Source organism: Pristiophorus japonicus, chromosome 16 (genome assembly GCF_044704955.1).
Source record: "Pristiophorus japonicus isolate sPriJap1 chromosome 16, sPriJap1.hap1, whole genome shotgun sequence".
Lineage (NCBI taxonomy): Eukaryota > Metazoa > Chordata > Chondrichthyes > Pristiophoridae > Pristiophorus > Pristiophorus japonicus.
The window spans coordinates 130464701-130489699 of record NC_091992.1 but is presented as its reverse complement, the minus strand read 5'-3'; the positions used below and the strand labels follow the sequence as shown (position 1 = coordinate 130489699).

The 24999-nt window shown below is 43.6% G+C and overlaps 1 protein-coding gene across 4 annotated transcripts in view; it reads right to left on the bottom strand.

The window, feature by feature from the left end:
• The window catches only part of helz (helicase with zinc finger), a 295601-nt gene that overhangs the window by 201464 nt on the left and 69138 nt on the right, over nucleotides 1–24999 (bottom strand). For all 4 annotated transcript variants that reach the window (XM_070857885.1, XM_070857888.1, XM_070857887.1 and 1 more), the window contains exons 3-10: nucleotides 23902–23938; nucleotides 21160–21284; nucleotides 19022–19078; nucleotides 12801–12849; nucleotides 9967–10042; nucleotides 8936–9134; nucleotides 8187–8294; nucleotides 3622–3922 (exon numbers count right to left, since the gene is read on the bottom strand). In XM_070857885.1, coding sequence (XP_070713986.1) covers nucleotides 3622–3922; nucleotides 8187–8294; nucleotides 8936–9134; nucleotides 9967–10042; nucleotides 12801–12849; nucleotides 19022–19078; nucleotides 21160–21284; nucleotides 23902–23938 — 952 coding nt within the window. The remainder of the gene's footprint in view (nucleotides 1–3621; nucleotides 3923–8186; nucleotides 8295–8935; nucleotides 9135–9966; nucleotides 10043–12800; nucleotides 12850–19021; nucleotides 19079–21159; nucleotides 21285–23901; nucleotides 23939–24999) is intronic.

Here is a 24999-nt window from a genome sequence, read left to right as displayed (position 1 = left end):
ACCTGCGCCGTCTCCAGGCCAGGTCCAAGACCACCCCAACCTCTGTCGTCGAGCTACAGTACGCGGACGACGCCTGCGTCTGCGCACGTACAGAGGCTGCACTCCAGTACATAGTCGACGTATTTACTGAGGCGTATGAAAGCATGGGCCTTACGCTAAACATCCGTAAGACAAAGATCCTCCACCAGCCTGTCCTCGCCGCACAGCACTGCAACCCAGTCATCAAGATCCACGGCGCGACCCTTGACACTGTGGACCACTTCTCCTATCTCGGGAGCCTCCTATCAACAAGAGCAGACATCGACGACGAGATCCAACACCGCCTCCAGTGTGCCAGTGCAGCCTTCGGTCGCCTGAGGAAAAGAGTGTTTGAAGACCAGGCCCTCAAAACTGCCACCAAGCTCATGGTCGACAGGGCTGTAGTAATACCTGCCCTCTTGTATGGCTCAGAGACATGGACCATGTACAGTAGACACCTCAAGTCACTGGAGAAATATCATCAACGATGTCTCTGCAAGATCCTACAAATCCCCTGGGAGGACAGGCGCACCAACATCAGCGTCCTCATTCAGGCCAATATCCTCAGCATTGAAGCACTAACCACACTCGATCAGCTCCGCTGGGCAGGCCACATAGTCCGCATGCCAGACACGAGACTCCCAAAGCAAGTGCTCTACTCGGAGCTCCTTCACGGCAAATGAGCCAAAGGTGGGCAGTGGAAACACTACAAGGACACCCTCAAAGCCTCCCTGATAAAGTGCAACATCCCCACTGACACCTGGGAGTCCCTGGCCCAAGACCGCCCTAAGTGGAAGAAGTGCATCCGAGAGGGCGCTGAGCACCTCGAGTCTCAACGCCAAGAGCGTGCAGAAATCAAGCGCAGACACCGGAAAGAGGTGTGCGGCAAACCAGTCCCACCCACCCCTTCCCTCAACGACTATCTGTCCCACCTGTGACAGAGTCTGTGGCTCTCGTATCGGACTGTTCAGCCACCAAAGAACTCACTTCAGGAGTAGAAGCAAGTCTTCCTCAATCCCGAGGGACTGCCTATGATGATGATATAATTGCAGTAAGATATCTTTACTTTTGTACTCAAATCCTCTTGTAATAAAGGCCAACCTACCATTTGCTTTAAGTGCTTGCTGTATACCCAGGTCCCTCAACACTAACATTTCCCAATCTCTCACCATTTAAAAAATACTCGGCTTTTCTATTTTTACTACCAAAGTGGATAACTTCATATTTCTCCACATTATATTCCATTTGCCATGTTCTTGTCCACGATTTCGAGGTGGGCGACTGGGTGACATCATCAAAACCCAGGTCGCTGTTTGGTGCGTGGGCAGGAACATCGGCGGGGCCCAGGTACAGCGAAGGAGCGGGAAGGTCAGGGCGGATGAACGGCAAGAGATCATGGTCGAGGTGCGCCGAGTGATTGAGGCGGAGGAACAATGGGAGATCGTGGCTGAGATGCGGAGAGAGATCGTGGCAGAGGTGCGAATGTTTGTGGCGGAGGAGTGGCGAGAGATCATGGCAGAGTTGTGGCAAATGAGTGTAAGGGGGCCAGAAGAGCCGAGGGCCCGGGGCAGCACGGGCCAGCCCACACTGCGATATGTGTGCGCACTGGGTCCGTGCAGCAGAGCAGGTCTCCAGTCGTCCTGGTTAACCCTTGCCACTGGATAAAGGCCTAGCTCTGTCAAACCCATGTGATGACTGATGTGCAACGGTCACCACACATTAAAAAAAAAATCAACGCAAAGGCATCTTCCACCCCTTCAATTGGAGTTCAGGTCTGGAATATCGGTCCTTCATTGAAACATCTGTGAACTCATCCCTTTTGGTGTGCATGCAAGTCATCCTCATTCGAGGGACTGCCTATGATGATGATACATCCCCTTGAAGCCTCTTTGCATCCTCCTCATAACTTACATTCCCACCTAGCTTTGTATCATCAGCAAACTTGGATACATTACACTTGGTCCTCTCATCCAAATCATTGATATAGACTGTGAATAGCTGAGGCTCAAGTACCCCACTAGTTATAGCCTGCCAACCCGAAAATGACTTGCTTATTCCTACTCTCTGTTTTGTGTCCATTAATCAATCCTCAATCCATGCTAGTATATTACCCCCAATCCCATGAACCTTAATTTTGTTTAATAACCGCGTGTGGCACCTTATCGAATGCCTTCTGAAAATCTAAATACACGACATCCACTGGTTCCCCCTTACTTATTCTGCTAGTACAACCTCAAAAAACTGTCTGTTTGTCAAAAATGATTTCCCTTTCATAAATCCATGTTGACTCTGCCCAATCTTATTATCTAAATGCCCTATTATCACGTCCTTAATAATAGATTCTAGCATTTTCCCACTACTGATGTCAGGCTAACTGGCCTGTAGTTCCCCGTTTTCTCTCCCTCCTTTCTTAAATAGTGGGGTTACATTTGCTACCTTCCAATCTATGGGAACCGTTCTGGAATCTATGGATCTTTGGATGACGACAACCAATGCATCCACTATCTCTATAGCCACCTCTTTCAAAACCATGGGATGTAGGCCATCAGGTCCAGTGGATTTATTGGCTTTCAGTACCATTTTTTAACTAATACTAATTTCTTTCAGTTCCTCATTCGCGCTAGACCCTTGGCTTTCCACTATTTCCAACAAGTTTTTTGCATCTTCTTCTGTGAAGGCAAACACAAAGTATGTGTTTAATTTCTCTGCCATTTTCTTAATATCCATTATAATTTCTCCTGTCTCAGCCTGTAAGGGACCCACATATACTTTGGCTAATCTTTTTCTTTTTATATACTTATAGAAACTTTTACAGTCTGTTTTTATGTCTCTCACTAGTTTACTCTCATTTTATTTTTCCTTTATCAATTTCTTGGTCCTCATTTGCTGAATTCTAAAATGCTCCAAATTCTTAGGCTTACTACTCTTTTTGGCAACATTATATGCCTCTTCCTTTGATCTAATACTATTTTTTAATTTCTGTTAGCCAAGGTTGGATCACTTTTCTTATGGGGTTTTGTGCCTTAAAGGAATGTATATTTGTTGTAAATTATGTATTAATTCTTTGAATGCTATCCGTTGCTTGTCGAACATCATACCTTTTAATGTAGTTTCTCAATCTACCTTAGCCAACTCGCCCCTCATACCTACATAGTTTGCTTTGTTTAGATTTAAGTCCCTACAGACTACAGAGATGAGAATTAGGTGGAAGTAAATTTGAAACAGATGTCAGGAGAAGCCTCTTTACTCAAAGACTGATATGTGTTTGTACGAATTTACCAAGTGAAGTAATAGTTGCAAAATCAGGCTTGTTGCAGACAATTAGATCTCAAGAGGGGAAAATTAATGGTTGTATTTATCCTATCACTGATTTTTCTTCTGTTTTTATGAGTCTGTTAACCTATTAATTGCCAACATTCTTTCCATCTTTATACTCTATGTAACAATCTAATTGGACGGATCTCCTTCAGGATGGCACCAACAAAAATGCCATAGGAGACACACGAGTCCTTACTTAGATTCTTCAACAAGTCATCGCATTTCCAAAGCTGAAAATAAACAGCAAGTAATGTGCGTAGACAGCAGAAGTAATGAAATTCGTACCTTCTATTGATGCAGCGTCCACCATAATCCTTTGCATCAGGACGGGTTCAGACCCAAAGTCAAAAACTACAGTTTGGCGAAAAGTCCCAAAGATTTCTGTGTTGAATTGTACACTGACTCTATATATACAATGGTCCATTCCATTCTGAGCCATCTTTCCTCCTCCAAGCCACTCCTGACAGTTCTCGGGTACATCTTGTACCACCTGGGTGTTGAGGTCACCAACAGAAACAGTCATAATGGAAAAATGAGGACGATGAGCATCGTAGAGCAAGGCTATTCGATACAGCAAACGTGCAGGCTGAGTGAGGGGAAAGAAAACAGTAGTTAACTCCCAAAAATAGCATCACATTTATATCACCTGCTCTGTCTTTTTCATCTCCTTCGTGATGTTACTATTCATCCTATTTCTACCTGTCCCTGTACACAATGTACAGATCTATTCAAAGCTCCTCCGATATTATAACAGCCCATGCCAGCCTACAGCAGGACTTAGATAACATCCAGGCTTGGGCTTACAAGCGGCAAGTATCATGCAGGCCACATCGTGACAGGTAATAACCATTTCAAATAAGATAAAGTGACGTTGAAAAGCACCACCATCGCCAAGTCTCTAACCATCAATTTCATGGGGATGAACACTAATCAAAAGCTTAACCCAACCATTCGTAGAAACACCATGGATACAAGAGCAGGACAGAGGCTGGGTAGTCTGTGACAAACAGTACTGACTCCTTAAAGCATATCCATCATCTACAAGGCTCAAGTCAGGAGTCTGATGGAATGCTCACCACTTACCTAGGCTGGTGCAGCGACAATGCTCAACCAGAAGAAAGCAGTTTGCTTGCTTGACACCAGGCTCAATATCCAACCCCTCCATCACTGGCACACCGTGGCTGCAGCATGTGCGATCGATAAGATGTACTGCATCAACTCACCAAGGTGACTCCGACAGCACTTCCCTCCCCTGTGACCGCTACCATCAAAGGACAAGTTCAATAATGTTGTGGGAACACCATCACCTCCAAGTTCCCCTCCAGGTCACACAACATTCTGACTTGGGCATTCCTTCTACCTAACGCCAACGTGGGAATATCAACAGCACAAGGATTGCAGTGGTTCAAGAATACCCACCATTATCTTCGCAGAGCAACTAGGGATGGGTAAGAAATAGTCTACCCGTGTCACCCACATAACGAGAACATTTAAAAAAATAATTCCGATATTGCAACGCCAAGAGCATCGTGACATCGGTAGATTCAAAGCTGTCCAAAGAAAATTCTCCAACTGAATCAGAGACCTAAAATACCATCATTATGCTGCATACACACTCACTGGAAAAAAAGGTGCTACAGGATATACATAGAGCAGTGACTGGATAGCCCAAGTTCACACACCACAGTTTATAACAGCCATGAGAACTCAGACGGTCAAATCAATCTGCTGACGGCCAAGTCTGGTCTTGGGCAAACAATCAGTCAACACCTGATCACAGCGGGTGGCAGAATCATCGTGCTTTGGAACGATCTCATCAACCAAATGCAGCCAATGCAATCGCAGTCATTATCGCTTACAGGAAAGTGCCAGTTATTTCATCAAACACTGGGTAGCAATTGAACAGGTTGCCTTAAATGTGTGCTGCTCTCTGACATTAATACTAACCACATCACTTCTAATTACACTTAAATGTTTTAAGCTAGCTGCTGAATCACATTACTGTTGGTCCAGCAAATTTTTATATGTACATTTTCTGTAGTCCATCAGCTAAAAAGACCTGCACATTTCCTGACTTTTGAGGACATTATAAATAAAATAAATAGTGGAAGAATCTACGACGTAATTTATCTGCACTTCTAAGCAGCCTTCAATCATAAACTAAATGAATTGGTCCATGGAAATCAGATTTTTTTTTAAAAGGATGAAGTGGGAGTTCAATACTTCAGCCCTTGTTTATTATTTATAGAATTCACAACTGCAGTGAGTGACATATAAATCAAGGATGCAGTTCAATTTTTGCATAAAGATTTGGATCGGTTATGGAATTGGTCAGATTAATGGTAAATTAAAATGAACACAGAGATACAAAGCACTGCATGGTGGAAGAAAGAATGATCAACATAAGCATTAGCGCAAGGGATACATTGAGAGAGATGGGACAGAGATTAGACTCCTAACTTGCAACATCAAGACATTAAGAACTAGAAAAAGGAAAATAGAACTTTGGGCTACATAATCAGAACAACCGATAGAGGCCATCCTTCAGCTTTATAACACACTGGTCAGATTTCACTTGAATACTGTGTGCCATTCTGGTCACTGCATTTAAAAAGGCAAATACATGCATTGACGAGTAATAAGAATGAACCCAGCTGGTGGGGGGGGGGGGGGGGATAAGCTACGAGAATAGATCAGGGATTCTTAAGCTCTACATAAATACACAAGAAATAGGAGGTCATACAACCCCTCAAGCCTGCTCTGGCACTTAATATGCGACATCTATGAAGTATTAAATGGTATACACAAGGTGACCCAGAATATGACTGCGGTCACAGTTAGGCAACTAGAACGTGATGACTGAAATTTACTTTGATGAAAAGTACATTTTTTTAAATTCTTCTTCTCAGGCAGTCCCTTGGAGTCGAGGATGACTTGTTTCCACACTAAAAATGAGTTCCAAGGTGACTGATGAGTCTGATACGGAACTTACAGTCTCTGTCACAGGTGGGGCAGACAGTGGTTGAGGGGCCGGTTGGTTGGGGTACTCGGGTTGTCGTGCGCTCCCCTCCGTTGTTTGCATTTGGTCTCCGCTTGCTCCCGGCGAAGAGACTCGCGGTGTTCGACGCCTTCCCGGATTTTTCTCTTCCACTTTGAGCGGTCTTGGGCCGGGGATTCCCAGGTGTACGTGGGGATGTTGCACTTTTTCCAAAGAGGTCTTGAGGGTGTTCTTGAAGCGTTTCCTCTGCCCACCTGGGGCTCGTTTGCCATGTCGGAGCTCCGAGTAGAGCGCTTGTTTTGGGAGTCGCGTGTCAGGCATGCGGACGATGTGGCCCGTCCATCGGAGCTGATGGAGCGTGGTCAATACTTCGATGCTGAGGAAGTTCCTGAACATTGACATTGGTGTGCCTATCCTGCCAAAGGATTTGCAGGATCTTGTGGAGGCAGCGTTGATGGTACTTCTCCAGTGCTTTGATGTGCCTGCTGTATATAGTCCATGTCTCTGAAGCATATAGATGGGTAGGTATCATTACTGCTCTATAGACCAGTAATGATAGCTGGATTTGAGGTCCTGGTCTTCAAACACTCTCTCCCTCAGGCAACTGAAGGCTGCGCTTGCACACTGAAATCGGTGTTGGACCGAGTCAACGACATCTGCCCTTGTTGACAGTAGGCTCCCGAGGTATGGAAAATGATCCACGTTGTCCAAGGCCTCATTGTGGATTTTGATAATCGGGGGTAGTACTGTGTGGCGGGGGCAGGTTGGTAGAGGACCTTAGTCTTACGGATGTTTAGTATAAGGTCCATGCTCTCGTACGCCTCGGTGAAGGTGTTTACGATGTTTTGGAGTTCGGCCTCCGAGTGTGTGCAGACTCGAGCGTCATCTGTGTATTGTAATTCAAATGACAGAGGAAGGGCCAACCTTGGATCTGGTCTGGAGGTGACGGAGGTTGAACAGTTTCCTGTTTGTTCTGTAGATTAGTTCAACTCCAGCGGAATGTTTACTGCGGGTAAGATGGAGCATTGCAGCAAGGAAGGTCGAGAAGAGCGTTATAAACGAATCTTAGAAAACATTTCTTTGTGCACACGGTGATAAACATTTGGAATGAGCTACCCAAGGTACTGAAATCGCTGACACTAAGAGAGCTCAAGATGCAGTTGGACACCAATTTGGGCAAAATGAACTATGAGGATAGGTCAAATGAGCTTTTCTTGTCCTTGGCTTTACTTATTAAGCAGGTGACACAGTTTTTGCTGCATAGCATGGCACAATCATCAATAAACCTCATCATTCACAGAAACATGACAAATGCATCATTTACCTATTTATTGACCATTGAAACATTGACAAATATGTCATGTCGAAACAATCCAAATCCACAGGTTAGCTTCTTTGAGGAATGGGACATGGGAGTTGTCCATCTCACCCACATACAAATACTTAGACTTTTCAAATCCCCAATCAACAGTGGAGTACCTTCCATAGAGTTACCTCTCAGTCTTCTATCAAGGGTTGCCTTAGTCGAAACCAAATTAAATTTTAAACAATATATTTCACGCCATGCATTCTTCCTCATGTTTGAGGTAAAAGGGTAGCCTTCTTGGCAGACATTGACTAGGGAAATGCGTGGGGTGGGGGGGGGGGGCACATTACTGGGCTAGGGAGGGGAAAAGAGGAATAAAATCTAACGCTGCTGCTACTCCAGCCTCATCCAGAGACTGATGAAAATGCAAGGGAGGATAGAACCAGCCTTGGCTACGCAGATAGCCTTTGAGTGTGTAACATATTCATAGGTTCAGAGTATTCTAGTAAATTAGCAAGCCTTATAAAGTGAATCTACTGTACTTACTTTACAATGGAGTATAAAGGTCCACGTTTGACTGGATTTCTTGGTTGTCACAGTTACCGATAGTTCTGGGCTATGTTCTACTGCTACTCCATCCACAGACTCACTGAGCTTTAAAAACAGAATACAAATCTGTCTTAGCAAATCGGTGCTTTTAATGGAAACCAGGACTGCAAATCAAAAATAAACTCCAGTTTACTGCAATATTCATCAATTCAACCCTATAAGGCAGTTTGTTTTCTTCACAGGGTAAATGAATAAATGTTATTTCAACTTCTCTAAGCACCGCTCTACCAATGCACAATTATCTGTTCAAAGGTGTCCTTTTGTGGAATTTGTTCCGTTACGAATTTTGCTTCCTCTTCCCCCGAAACCAACTGACTCCTGCTTGGGTCCAACTGGATGAATGCCATTCGGTCTCTGGTACCCCACCCAAGTATGCATTCTTCAGATCCGAGTCTACACAGCATGTGTCAGCAGGCAATGAGATTGCGGGGAGTGCTCGAACCCAGCCTGATGCCCAGGCCAATCAGCATTACCAAGATAGATTCATCGGTCCTTCATCTCACTGCTGCTTGACATACCTAGCTGTGCACAAATTGGCTGTCACGTTTGCCTACAGACAGTAACTACACCTAAAAACCTAATTAATCGGCAGTGAAGCACCTCTGGACACCCGGGGATGTGAAAGGCACTACATGAATGCAAGTTCTTTCTTACTTGACACATACCAAATAAAGTGATTTACATACCACTTTTTCTGGAGATAATGAGTTCATCCATTTTTCAATTAATGTTTCCATATAATTCCCAACAGACTGTTTACTTTCTTTTTGTTGCTTCAAACGCATCAGCCGAGAAGAGTAACGTTTCTGCCATTCAGCCAGCTCCTCCTGCGAGTGTGCGGATGTGCATTGAGCACCATATCTACATATCTTCTGTTCTACAAACCTGAAATTTAAAAAAACGATATATTACTTGACTTATTAGGCATCAGCACAGCTTCCATTTTAAGGTTTTATGGTTTACGTCACTTGTAAGTTATCCTGACTTTACAACAACTAATACTGCACAGCTTTCTACAAATGACTCATGACAAATCATTTATATAGTGAACTTTAAAAAAAAATCAAATGGAGGGCATTTCAAAAATCCTCCCGCTTTCACTGTTGCTACACTCTCCAACTGATCATCCAACATTAATACCTGGATGAGTCAAACTTTCCTGTAATCAATGTCAGAAAAATCAACGCCAGCCTTTCTCGCTCACCATTAGTTCTGTGCCTCTGGACTCAACTCCATCAGCTCCACGCACTGCCACATCAGGTAGTGTGGAACCTTGGTATATTGCTCATCTCCCATCTCAGCTTTTCCTCTAATCCTCCCTACCACCACATCCCCGCTCACCCCAGACGATTTCTTCCACCTTCACAACCATGCCCATTGCCACACCGGCCCTTGTCCACCAAAACACCAGTCAATAAGTTCAATACTAAGACTCAACTTATCTGATGCTCTCCACACTGACTCAACTTATTCAAAATGCTGTAGTACGTGATCTCAAGAGCAGAGAAACATGAGGCGGAAAGAGAGAGGGAGCAAAATATTAACATGTGGATGAGAGACAGGTAGGAGAATGATGACGTGCACTAACTTATAAATAGACAGTGCCAGAAATCAGTCACATCATGCAATTCTTAAGCAACAAAAAGATTGTATCAGGAGTTAGTCCAGTAATAAAGCTAGAAGTGATTTTAATGAAACAATCATCGAATCAGCTTACCTTTTGCACAACGTGTATTCTTCACTACAGGTGACGCCTCGAGGAGGAGGACGGAACTGCCATCCATCTTCAGAATCTATAGCAATCATTTAAATACATTTTAAAGTATCTCGGTTCTTCCTTCGTATTTTACTACTGTATTTTATTTTAAATCAAAGGGCCTCCTCACTGCAGCAACAGTTAAGGAAGGTGCCTTGTTAATAATAGGTTAAGTATGGAATGACTAAAGACCATTCGTGCCCATTCAGCTTGCTCCTACAAACCAAGGTCAATTTACTCAGCCACAGACGATCTCCAAAGCAGTTAGATGTCTGGCAAGAAGAAAATAACCGGAGCCAAAACCTTAGAGAAGGAGTAAAAAATAACTTTATCCTGACCTCCCAATGGCAAAATGAAACAAAATAAATTCTGCTATATATTATTCACAACCCTAATTTACTGTTTTCCACAGATGGCATTCTGAAGGACCCAACAGGACCACAACCATACTCTTGTACTGATTATCTACCCTTCAACTTTCAGTCCTTTTCATAATCATACGGATATTTGTTCAACTGAGTTTAAAAAATAAAAAAATAAAAAAAAAAATATATATATATATATATATATACACTCTGGATTCTGTCTTCTTGCCCTGAAAGCATTAACTCTTGCAGCTGTATGGGTCCCGAGCCACATCACCCATGGAGGTCATTCATTCTACATTGCGTAAGCTAAGCCCATGACTTTCAGAAAACGATGTGACCAGGGTGGACATTACTGCATAGCTTCACGCCCACTCACATACTTCTTCAGTAGGGCTGCCTGAATAGCATTCCGGAGCAGGAACCCTGTTGTCACATCCCCACTGTCAACCTGGTTGAAATTGATGGGATTGAAGGCCAATAAATCCCCGGGGCCTGATAGTCTGCATCCCAGAGTACGTAAGGAAGTGGCCCTAGAAATAGTGGATGCATTGGTGATCATTTTCCAACAGTCTATCGACTCTGGATCAGTTCCTATGGATTGGAAGGTAGGTACTGTAACACCACTTTTTAAAAAGGGAGGGAGAGAGAAAACGGGTAATTATAGACCGGTTCGCCTGACATCAGTAGTGGGGAAAATGTTGGAATCAATTATTAAAGATGAAATAGCAGCGCATTTGGAAAGCAGTGACAGGATCGGTCCAAGTCAGCATGGATTTATGAAAGGGAAATCAAACTTGACAAATCTTCTGGAACTTTTTGAGGATGTAACTAGTAGAATGGACAAAGGAGAACCAGTGGATGTGGTGTATTTGGACTTTCAAAAGGCTTTTGACAAGGTCCCACACAAGAGATTGGTGTGCAAAATCAAAGCACATGATATTGGGGGTAATGTACTGACGTGGATAGAGAACTGGTTGGCAGACAGGAAGCAGAGAGTCGGGATAAACGGGTCCTTTTCAGGATCGCAGGCAGTGACTAGTGAGGTGCCACAGGGCTCAGTGCTGGGACCCCAGCTAGTTACAATATGCATTAATGATTTAGATGAAGGAATTGAATGTAATATCTCCAAGTTTGCAGATGACACTAAGCTGGGTGGCAATGTGAGCTGTGAGGAGGACTCTAAGAGACTGGAGGGTGAATTGGACAGGTTTGGTGAGTGGGCAAATGCATGGCAGATGCAGTATAATGAGGTTATCCACTTTGGTGGCAAAAACACAAAGGCAGATTATTATCTGAATGGCGGCAGATTAGGAAAAGGGGAGGTGCAACGAGACCTGGGTGTCATGGTACATCAGTCATTGAAAGTTGGCATGCAGGTACAGCAGGCGGTAATGAAGGCAAATGGTATGCTGGCCTTCATAGCTAGGGGATTTGAGTACAAGAGCAGGGAGGTCTTACTGCAGTTGTGCAAGGCCTTGGTGAGGTCTCACCTGGAATATTGTGTTCAGTTTTGGTCTCCTAATCTGAGGAAGGACGTTCTTGCTATTGAGGGAGTGCAGCGAACATTCACCAGACTGATTTCCGGGATGGCAGGACTGACATATGAGGATAGACTGGATCGACTGGGCCTGTATTCACTGGAGTTTAGAAGGATGCGAGGGGATCTTAGAAACATATAAAATTCTGACGGGACTGGACAGGTTAGATGCAGGATGAATGTTCCCGATGTTGGGGAAGTCCAGAACCAGGGGACACAGTCTAAGGATAAGGGGTAAGTCATTTAGGACTGAGATGAGGAGAAACTTCTTCACTCAGAGAGTTGTTAACCTGTGGAATTCCCTACCGCAGAGAGTTGTTGATGCCAGTTCATTGGATATATTCAAGAGGGAGTTAGATATGGCCCTTGCGGCTAACGGGATCAAGGGGTATGGAGAGAAAGCAGGAAAGGGGTACTGAGGTGAATGATCAGCCATGATCTTATTGAATGGTGGTGCAGGCTCAATGGCCCGAATGGCCTACTCCTGCTCCTATTTTCTATGTTTCTATGAAATCTTCTAACTTAGTGCCAGCCGCCAATTGAACCTGGTAGCATCTGGGCTGCAGGCCTTACAGTGACACCAGGCCAAGCCTTTAGTCACGGGCCATCAGGGGACTCTGTCTAACTTTATTTCAAGTAGTTGGATGAATAACTTGAGTCATTCTCTGAACTACCTCCAAGAGATGATGTTGATTCAAAAACGGTGCTCGAGCAATGTTCAAAATACTCTAGCCCTATGCAATTCACTGGTTGTGAAACACTGGAACAGCCAGAGGACACAAGGCGCTTTATAAATACAAGCTCTTTCTTTCTTTTACAGGTGCATTATCAATGTTGGAGAGCAGTAACGTTTAATTCATCTAACAGAACAGACTTATTTTGTGAATTACCTTCTTCCGTGTCTTCTAAGTATGCTGACATCAATTTATTGCTGGTTATCTGCAACAACAATGAAAAAGCAGATGAGATATAAATAGAACAATTCTGATCCAGGCCTGCACTTTTAAAGACTGGTGCAGAGAGCTGCTTTTCTGATGGTGACGGCCCAATTCTAGCAGTTATTGAACTGGCAACACTTCCCCAGAAAGTAAAAGGAGAATACACAAAACTAAATTAGATGGAAATAATCATCCCAGGATACTGTCACATTTAATTCCTCACAGTCACCGCAACCATCAGGGGCACTGGCCTGGAAGCAGTGATTAAAAGCCTAATTTTTATAAGAAATTCTACAAAAACAAACACAAATACCATCAATAGCAGATCTACAAAAGTACAATTATATTACAGCATACAACATACACACTCTCAAATAAGTTATATAATTACTCCAAGACCCATCCATTGTAGTCACCCATTTTTAAAAAATCTCAATACTCCTGTGAAGCACCTTGGGACGTTTCACTACGTTAAAGGCGCTATATAAATACAAGTTGTTGTTGTTATTAAACTGTCTGGACCCATCCAGTGTAATCACCCATAACACCACCCAGACCCATCCATTGTAATCATCCATTACACTATCTAGACTACAGAATGCTGCGGTACAGAGGGAATTGGGTGTCCTCGTACATGCAACACAAAAAGTTAGTATGCAGGTACAGCAAGTAATCAGGAAGGCAAATGGAATGTTGGCTTTATTGCAAGGGGGAATGGAGTATAAAATTAGGGAAGTCTTGCTACAACTGTACAGAGTATTGGTGAGGCCACACCTAGAGTACTGGGTACAGTTTTGGTCTCCTTATTTAAGGAGGGATATACTTGGATTAGCAGTTCAGAGAAGGTTCACTAGATTGATTCCAGGAATGAAGGGGTTATCTTATGAGGAAACGTTGAGCAGGTTGGACCTGTACTCATTGGAGTTTAGAAGAATGAGAGGTGGTCTAATTGAAACATATAAGATTCTGAGGGGACTTGACAGGGTACATGCCGAGAGAATGTTTCCATTCGTGGGAGAATCTAGAACTAGGGGCCACAGATTCAGAATAAGGGGTCGCCCATTTAAGATGGTGATGAGGAGGAATTTCTTCTCTCAGAGGGTCGTGAATCTTTGGAACTCTCTACCCCAGAGAGCTCTGGAAGCTGAGTCATTGAATATATTCATGGTTGAGATAAACAGATTCTTGAACCACAGGGAAGTTAAGGGTTATGGGGAACAAACAGGAAAGTGGAGTTGAGGCCAAGATCAGCCATGATCTTACTGAATGGCGGAGCAGGCTCGAGGGGCCGTATGGCCTACTCCTGCTCCAATTTCTTATGTTCTTATGACCCATCCAGTGTCATCAGCCATTACACAACCCAGACCCATCACACCATCAAGACCCATCCATTGTAATCACTTGTCCCTACAGAAAGACATCAATGAACATGCAGAATGGGCATGCAATTGGCAAATGAACACCAATATAGATAAGTGTGAGGTGCTACATTTTGGTAGGAAGAATAAGGAGGCCACATACTCCTTGGAAAATGTGTCTAAATGAGGCAGAGGAGCAGAGGGATCTGGGGACAGATACGCAAATTACTAAAAATATCGACGCAGGTAAATAAGGCCATAAAAATGTAAACTAAGCACTGGGGTTCATTCCTTGAAGACAGAATTGTAAAGCGGAGAAGTTATGTTTGATTTGTGTAGAACCTTGGTGAGGCCAAACTTGAGGAGTATTGTGAACAGTTCTCGTCACCATGTTATAAAAAGGATATGGAGGCACTGGAGAAGGTGCAAAAAAAGACTTACTGGGATGATATCAGAAATGAGAGATTATACCCAGCAGGAAATAGTTAACCGGCTGGCTCTTTTCTCTAGAATGGAGAAGATTGAGGGGTGACCTGATAGAGGTCTTTTAAGATTATGAAAGGGTTTGATAGGGGAGACGTAGAGAAGATGTTTCCACTTGTAGGGAGAAGAGAACCAGGGGCTATAAATATAAGATAGTCACTAATAAATCCAACAAGGAATTCAGGAAAAACTTCTTCACGCAGAGAGTGGTTAGAATGTGGAACTTGCTGCCACAAATAGTAGTTGAGGTGACTAGTTTGGGTGCAATTAAGGGCAAGCTAGATAAACACGAGGGAGAAAGGAATTGAAGGATATGTTGATGGGATTAGATGAAGTAGGGTGGGCGGAGGCTGGGCCGAATGGCCTGTTTCAGTGCTGTAAATACTACATAATAAAGTCAGATAAACTCTCACAAAATGGCTACTGGATAAAGGCACTGCCTGCTACAGTACCGAGCCATACAGATCAGAAGATTCCAAGTACCAAACCCGGTGTGTGTTGAGTTAACTGATGTCAGCCCAGAGAGTAGCTGTAACACGAGGATTATCAGCATCACTGAGGGGGAAACATATAGCTGACCATGGACCCCGCTCCTGAAGACTAGCCTGTACCCTTGCTGGAAAGCATCTTCAAGAAAGCAGAAATAAGTTGGCAAAACAAATTTTTCAAATCTTTTGTAGGATAAAACCAATTTGAATCTGAACCAATGAATAAATATCAGAGTTACAGATCATAGAATCATAAAATGGTTACAGCATGGAAGGCAGCCATTCGGCCCGTTGAGCCTGTGCCGGCTTTCTGCAAGAATACTTCAGCTCGTCCCACGACCCTTTCCCCGTAGCCCTGGAAAAAAAGTATCTTCCAGGTACTTATCCAATTCCCTTTTGAAAGCTGTGATTGAGTCTGCCTCCACCACTCTTTCAGGCAGTGCATTCCATATCCTAACCACTCGTTGTGCAAAAAAGTTTTTTTCTTATGGTCGTTTTTGGTTCTTACATATTGTACACATTTCTAAAAAAAAATTGAGACCGCTAAGTAAAGCGCTAATGGGATAGTGAGACTATATAAGGACAACACAGGACGAGATCAATCAAGTGGTAGTGATTAAGTGATGCCAAGTTTGATTGTGTGCATTGAAGTTGTTGATGATGAGTGAGAGACAGAAGAGAGCCTTTGGGATCCTAATAAGAACATAAGAATTAGGAACAGGAGTAGGCCATCTAGCCCCTCGAGCCTGCTCCGCCATTCAACAAGATCATGGCTGATCTGGCCATGGACTCAGCTCCACTTACCCGCCCGCTCCCCGTAACCCTTAATTCCCTTATCGGTTAAAAATTATAACGAATGCATCTGCTATAACTTCCGCCATCTCTTTTAATACCCTGGGATGCATTTCATCAGGACCAGGGGACTTGTCTACCTCGAGTCCCATTAGCCTGTCCAGCACTATCCCCCTAGTGATAGTGATTGTCTCAAGGTCCTCCCTTCCCACATTTCTGTGACCAGCAATTTCTGGCATGGTTTTTGTGTCTTCCACTGTGAAGACCAAAGCAAAATAATTGTTTACGGTCTCAGCCATTTCCACATTTCCCATTATTAAATCCCCCTTCTCATCTTCTAAGGGACCAACATTTACTTTAGTCACTCTTTTCCGTTTTATATATCTGTAAAAGCTTTTACTATCCGTTTTTATGTTTTGCGCAAGTTTACCATCGTAATCTATCTTTCCTTTCTTTATTGCTTTCTTAGTCATTCTTTGCTGTCGTTTAAAATTTTCCCAATCTTCTATTTTCCCACTAACCTTGGCCACCTTATACACATTGGTTTTTAATTTGATACTCTCCTTTATTTCCTTGGTTATCCACGGCTGGTTATCCCTTCTCTTACCGCCCTTCTTTTTCACTGGAATATATTTTTGTTGAGCACTATGAAAGAGCTCCTTAAAAGTCCTCCACTGTTCCTCAATTGTTCCACCATTTAGTCTGTGTTTCCAGTCTACTTTAGCCAACTCTGCCCTCATCCCACTGTAGTCCCCTTTATTTAAGCATAGCACGCTCGTTTGAGACACTACTTCCTCACCCTCAATCTGTATTACAAATTCAACCATACTGTGATCACTCATTCCGAGAGGATCTTTCACTAGGAGATCGTTTATTATTCCTGTCTCATTACACAGGACCAGATCTAAGATAGCTTGCTCCCTTGTAGGTTCTGTAACATACTGTTCTAAGAAACAATCCCGTATGCATTCTATGAATTCCTCCTCCAGGCTACCCCGTGCGATTTGATTTGACCAATCGATATGTAGGCTAAAATCCCTCATGATTACTGCCATTCCTTTTTCACATGCCTCCATTATTCCCTTGATTATTGCCCGCCCCACTGTGAAGTTATTATTTGGGGGCCTATAAACTACGCCCACCAGTGACCTTTTTCCCCTTACTATCTCTAATCTCCACCCACAATGATTCAACATTTTGTTCATTAGAGCCAAAATTGTCTCTCACAACTGCCCTGATATCATCCTTTATTAACAGAGCTGCCCCACCTCCTTTCCCTTCTTGTCTATCTTTCCGAATTGTCAGATACCCCTGTATGTTTAATTCCCAGTCTTGGCCACCCTGCAACCACGTTTCTGTAATGGCCACCAAATCATACCCATTTGTAATGATTTGTGCCGTCAACTCATTTACTTTATTTCGAATGCTGCGTGCGTTTAGGTAGAGTGTTTTAATACTAGTTTTTAAACCATGATTTTTAGTTTTGACCCCTCCTGCAGCCCTTTTATATTCAGTGGCCCTTTTTGTTTTTTGCCTTGGGTTTCTCTGCCCTCCACTTTTACTCATCTCCTTTCTGTCTTTTGCTTTTGTTGATCCTGAATTGGTTGTGGGAGGAGAAGTTTGGCAATGACTAATTGAATCACTAATGTAAGAAAGCATGTTGCAAATTCAACAAAGGTTTTGGGCATGTCCACGGTGATGAGTAATGGATCTTCAACGATTTTAAGAACAGAGTTGAGAGGTGTGTAATGTGGACTAGATCACTGCCAGGACGAAAACCACACTGATCATTGTTAATTAAGCCAAACTCTTTCAAATTGATGGATAATTTGAATTAACAGCAGTTTCTGTAAATTTACAAGTCCAGATGTTGATGTGGTTAACCAGTGGTTGGAAGGGTAAGAGGGATCATTTTGTTTTTAGGAACAGGGTGAACATCAGAAACTTTCCAAGAAGGGAAGATGGACTAGGAATACAAGAGAGAAAAGCACAACAGGACAGATCACAGAAGCACATGTCTTCATACAACCCCCCCCACGCCCCAACCCTTCACACCCCCATCCCACCCCCCCACCCCTTGCATGCAAAAGTTTTCTTCGCCACCCAATGAATTGGACCGGCTGCGGGTACATAGGGTGAAACAAAGACAAGGATAAGAATTCATTGTTCAATCGGATGTCAAGCAATAACACATACACACAAAGTAGTACTTCTCATTCTACTCTGGTTAGAAAGAGCAAGCAGTTATGTTCAACAGAAACCTCTCCCAATTATACCACTTGGTAACAAATAGACAAACAGTCTGGGATGATTTCCTATCAATTTTAGTTTGCTCTGAGTTCATTCAAGATCAGCAGCTTACAGTGTGCAGAACTGTAGGGACAAAACCATGTCCTGTTGGTGTGCCACTGAGGCAGACCTTGCTGGTTACTTAAAATTACTCAAACCTTTACAAAAATGAACTCTTGGTGAAACTGCAAAATAGAGAACAACTGCTTGTATTTATATAGCACCTTTAACATAGTAAAAGGTCCCAAGGCGCTTCACCGGTGCGTTAGAAAACGAAATCTGACACCGAGCCACGTAAGGAGATATTAGGGCAGATGGCCAAAAGTTTGTTCAAAGAGGTAGGGTTTTAAGAAGCGTCTTAAAGGAGGAGAGAGCAGTAAAGAGCTGGAGAGTTTTAAGGAGCGAATTCCAGAACTTAGGGCCTTGGCAGCTGAAGGCACGGCCACCAATGCTGGAGCAATGAAAATCGAGGATGCTATTTAATAAAATCTTCCTTTCTTGGGCTGAGAAGCAGTGTAATTTTAATATGGGCTGACGAGAACGACTAACTACGTCCTTAGCGATTCATTGAGTACAGTAATACTCAATGTTGTCACATGCACAATAGAGATAAAATAATGAACATAATTCAGAGTTATACCCATGCCATGCAATGAGCATAGCTAGTGTCTGAAGGAGAGCAGACAAATTGCACAATAATTTATGACATACCAAATTCAAATAATTTTTACAGACCGGTCAGCTCCTTTAACAGACTACTCACCTCCATTTCTGCAAGAAGCATTTTGAGCCTGGTCACATCCTTTGTTATCATCCCATTCTAGATTAAAATATAAAAGGAAAATTTAACAATTTAGTATCAAATGTTTAAAAACGTGAATTTACTCAAGGACAGTTCCAAGCTTCAACCATATTACAAGTGGCCATGAGATGCTTCCACATACAATGTGAAACCCTTCAGGAACCAAACTCTGCACAAAATGCTGTGTTTCTTAATGATGCACACGCACACAAAAGCTAGATTCGCCATTTGTGTATGTTTTGTTAAAAATAAAATTGCTTATGAAATTTTGTGACAACACCCATAATGATCCTGAGTGAAATTAAATTGATTAATTTGTGGACTCAGCTAAAAAATAACATACTCGTGGCCTCATGGTTCCCATTTTATTCATATGTGGTCAGGTCCACCTGTTGTTTAAACCTGTTACTCCCACTGGGACACTTGTACTCCAAAGCTCCCTCGTCACTTTAGGCACATCGACAGTTCTTTGTGCTAACAATTAGCATATGTCACAGCATTGCTGCTGGTCAAACGAGTGAAATACAGCAGGCAATACAGCACGGAACTGTATCCAACAGTAATAATGAAGGTCAGAGATAGCTGCGATGGGGAAAGGGGAACCAATGTCTGACAAATTTTAACAAAGATACCCGTTTTTGTTCTACTCCGTCTCAAGTGTGAACATATCTGCTCACACTGTCAGAGCTATGTTGTGTACAAGATAACGTAGGCTCCATCTGTTCCTATTGTGCTACATGGTGCAAGAAATTCTGCACTGTGGCAATCATTTTGGCCACTGACTACGTGGTTTTCCAGATTAAGCAAATGCTACAACAAAATTAATTTTGTGCAAAAGTCCTGGCAAGCACGGGTTAAATGTTTTTGCGCTATTTCCGCATTCACACTATTCTCGTGGCCATTTGATCACAAGCCTCGAGAACTATCTCACAAACAAAAGCAAGAATGGGCAGAAGTGATGGATGTGCTCTTACAATTCAGATTATATACAAATAGATATTTTGCAGGAATCCATACAGGGGGCTTGCTGGAACGTGCATTGGTTCATTAAGTTTGTCATGACTGTGCATATATGCTGGAAGTAGTACATGTTTATGGGTTAAAGCAATCTGTTAGATTTTGGTCCCTAAGGCTCCGTTGTACTGTGGGAAAAACAAGAGGTCCCTGCCTGCCTTAGCTAACTGTTCCGATAGCTAGCATAGCTCTCCTTGCAGGTGGGTTGCAATGGTTGGCTTCGTCACACTACGACACAAGTCTGCAGACCCTTCCTGGGAGACAGACGGATTGTTTCTGGGGGGAGGGGTTCGTGGTCAAGTCGGCCTCCAGAAAGGGGCTGCAGGCGACCCAAATTTCAGGTGGAGTACAAATATCGCTGATTGAGCTGCGTGTCCAAGTTGGTCCAGCCACATTGGTTATGGTGAGTGCAGCACTCTGCCACACTTGTAGAAAATGACCATCCGTGCAGCTATTGCCGATAGTTATGCAAGTCTGCATGCTGCATGCAGGTGCCCGCCTTCTCTTTTTAAAAAAAAAATGGCCACGGAGACGTCAGGACTGACTGCCCAGGGCTTGCAAGACCAGACATCTTTGTGGTCTCCTGGGCTGCCGTTCAGAATTGCTGGATGTGTGGACGTGACCAGAGTATGTGTAGAGGAGTGCCTGCAGACCACACATCCTCCAGCGGTCATCCAAGAAGTACGGGTTGCATTTGTGGAGCATACATTGTACTATCTGCCTTTTTAATTGTGAACCTTATATCGGTATTGAACACAGTGGCTCCACCACACACTGCTACACCAAGTGGTAAGATCTGCAATTCTTTACAGAAAGTGTGTAATATTCACTAGGCTAGCAAGCGAGTGTGTAAAACAAAAAATGAATCACCCCAAAACACTCTGACACCTGCCAGCGGCTGGCTCACATGCAAGTCAGGGAGCGGTCTGGAAATAATGTTGCATGGCAAGAGAACAAAAAAACCCTCAGAAGATTAAAATGGAGCAGCTCATCATTTCACTACCATTTAATTCGTGCAACATAAATACAAGAAATTTCTGCTAAATCATATGAGGGGGAAATAAAAATGATAACACACAACCTACCAAAGACTCCCCCATCAAGGATTTTGATAAAATGCTGGACACTGCTTGTAACTTCCCCTCCACGTACATGCAGCGAAACACTGCTTGCAGTGTGCCGTCTCCCTTGGCCAGTCCCTCTGCCAACACTGTAGACACAGAAATATAAACCTTTCTTTACTTCACAGACTTTACTCCCAAAGTCTGTCAACAGAAATTATGAACTGAAATCCCAGGAAATTAGTTATTACGCTAAATGTGTTTTTTAAAAACTCTTTCCTAGTGTTCTATATAGCGGTACGGTGTGCTAATCAGCATATAGGGATACTAGCACAGAAATCTAAGAAACTATCAGCACACTGCTTATATGAAGCAAAAAAAAAAATTGGGTACTGGGTTGCATAAGCAGGGGTATAGAATACATAGCCAACAGGGTCTGTATTACTGCTGCAATAAGGAATTGGACACACTCCCTCTAGAACAAAAGATGTTACCGGTCAAGAAGTTACAGAAGCAAGGAACAATGAGGATTCTGGTCATTAGGTTTTTTGTTGAAGGAAGTTGCTATGAGGGTATCAAGGGATAAGGATCAAAGATAAAAAAATGGAGGTGAGGTATTGATCAGCTATGATCTAATGGAATAGCAGAATAGACGATCGGGGCTGAATGGCCTACTCATGTTCCTATTTTGCATGTTTTCTTCGAATTAAGAACAGACTTCACGATGATCGCACTGAAAGGAGCCAAGATTGTGAATGGAATTGGAAACATTGATCGAGGCAGATAGGTCATTGAAGTGAAGGACTTGACACCAGGGAATACACGGGCTTCACCTCAAGGGTACTGGGGTAATAAATTCTAGGGAAGGTCATTAAAGTAGACACTATAAATAGGTTGGAGAAAATGGGACGTTTCTAGAGAGAAAAGGGATTGAGGAACACTGGGAGAAGATAGGTTGTTGGGATTGACCCACACAATAACCCACGAGAAAGGGATGGTCTTGTTTTAACCAAATGCTGTTTTCCTGTTCCTAAAATTCTGCACAACCATTAAGATGCTTCTTAGCTATCATACTGAAAGTTCTAAATCTTGTGAACTACACTATCTGTCTGCTGCACAAAGGGAGAATGGGAAAGAATGCATCAGAATTGTAAATGTAGGAACGATCTTGTTTGCCCACAACTCGTCTGCTGAATAAGCCAGCGTACAAAGTTAATTTACGTTGCCAGTGTTTTCAGTCGATCTATCATAAAACTGTGAAAAAACCTCTCCTCTAATCTGGTGTGGTAGTTCGATTTTCTATCCGTGCTGAGTTGACAGATCACAGCTCAGCCAGAAGTTAGGGACAAGAGTGGTGGTAAAGAGAGAGGGGGCATGGGAAGAGTCGCTGAGAGTGTCACTGAGAGGGGGTGGTGAACCGGGGACAGGGGGGATGGGTGACCGAGAAGGGCAGGGGGCTTGGGGTGGGAGAGAGAGGAAGAGGGAGACGTCAAGAGAGAGGACAAGGACAGTGGGGCACCAGGAGGGGTGACAGTGGGATGTCGGGAGAGAGGGAGTGCAAGGCGTGCTGAGAGAGAAGACAGGGGGGACCCTCCCATGCCCTGGAGAGAGATGGGGGTGGGGGGAAGAGAGAGACGAGCCAAGAGAGCAAACGGGGGGTGGGATCGGGGGGCCAAGTGAGAAGGCAAGTGGAGAGAGAGACGAGATGAGGGGGGGTGGGGGGGGGGGGTGAGAGAGGGAGGGGTCGGAAGGGAGGGGTGGTGAGGGAAAACGAGAGGAATGCGGCAAGGTGGGAGGGGAAATCGGAGAGGTGGGGACAAAGGGGGAACCGAGGGGGGAGGAAGGAGAATGGGGGATGATAGGGCGAATGGGGGGGGGGGGGGGGGGGGAAGAACGGGGACGGGGACGAGAGGGAACGGGTGGGGGAGGAGATGGGAAGAGGGCACCCCGGGGGGGTGGGGGGGCGGTGCGCAGTCGAGAGGGGAAATGGGGGAGGGCAGGACGATAGCGCGAACGGGGGGGGGGGGATGAGGACAAGAGCGGGGGGAACACACGTGAGGGGGAAACGGAGGGGACAACAACACGAGGGGGGGGAGGTTCGACACGAGAGAGGGAAGGGGGGGTCGACACGAGAAAGAGGGAATGGGTGGACGGAACGAGAGGGGGAACTGGGGGGATGGAGGGAGGTAGAATTATTGCATCTGAATACTATCCCAGTGACTGATTCTGGAAAGTGCAGAGTTTGGGGAAGTCAGGTGAGAACTCTTGATCAGGCTCAGATGTAATCCCATCCATGGCCAAGCAGCCTACCAGCTCTCATACATGAAGAGTGGCTAATTCAGCAAGGCAGTAGAGGGCCAGCAGAACCCACGATCATACCCCTGCACGATATAGTGAGCAGAAGGGAAGAAGAAAAGGCGGGAAAACAAACCTTTTGCCATAAAAGAGGCTTAATTTGAACCGCAATCACAGGCTGTTACATGATACAAAGCAGTGTTCTACATTAACATTTAGCAGGTTTCAATTCTGAACATTTGTACATTTAGTTATGGACAATTAATTTAGCAATTTGCCCAAAATTATGTACCAAAAACAAGTTGAAGTACACAAATACTGTGTGTAAAATGGATAGTATGTTTGGTGTTGGCCCAGCAATGATTGGTTGACAATTCATTGGTACATAAAACATTCTTCAACCAACCACCCCCCAAAAAAAATCCAAATCACCGCAACAATCAGTGTAAAAAGAATGAGTTTAGAACATACCAATTTTACAGTCTTCATCAGCATGGTCATAGTTTTTCTGCAACAGAGAAAGAACAAAGTAACATTTGGCATTATTGCTGGATCCTTATTGCTTTTCTCAACATCATTCACAGTCCATTAAATCTCAGTTTCTGCAGACAGCTCAATAAAATGATCTTAAAGTGTCTTGGGTCGCACATGTCAAGTTCACTTCCAAGTCACACACCATCCTGACTTGGAAATAAATCGCCGTTGGGTCAAAATCCTGTAACTCCCTCCCTAACGGCACTGTGGGAATCCCTTCACCACACGGACTGCAGCGGTTTAAGGCGGCGGCTCACCACCACCTTCTCAAGGGGCAACTAGGGATGGGCAATAAATGCCGGCCTCGCCAGCGACACCCACATCCAGGAACAATTTTTTTTTAATTGTTTCAAATGAGAATCAGTTTCTTCTGGTCTGGTTCCAATGACTTTTTTTTTAATTACATTTTTTTTTAAATACACTCCTTACATAGTTTTTCATTGTACTCCAGATAAAACAACTTAATCTAGCGACTTTCAGTTATGCAGCTATGACAAAGCAATTTGCTTTTACCACTAAAGTGCAGTTCCCAAAGCTGATGCGGAACCTGCTACAAGTTCTTCTTCAGTACAATGAAAAATCAGCTTGATTAAATTAAATGGTCCAAATGGAATGAAATATTTCCTTAATATCTTTACCCAGAAATACTTGACAAATGAAATTACAGCTGAATGCATGTTCCTAATTGTGAAGAGGTGTAGAAAAAAAAAACATTCAACTCGATTGAAATTATTTCATTTTGCAGCTGGTTTGAATAATCAGTTTGAGCTGTTTTCTTTACACAGCAGTGCAAACTAATTCACAACATCTCAATCATGGCTTGCGACAAAGAGCTGCAAATTCAGTAGAATCCTGAATTAGCAATTAGCCTTTAAATAAAGTGGCTGAGTGCAAAACACTGGAAACGTAACATACTGTTATACTGGGCTGTCTTAATGATACCATTATCATCATAGGCAGTCCCTCGAAATCGAGTTAGTTGTCAGGTGGCTGTATAGTCCAATACAGGAATTACAGTCTCTGTCACAGGTGGGA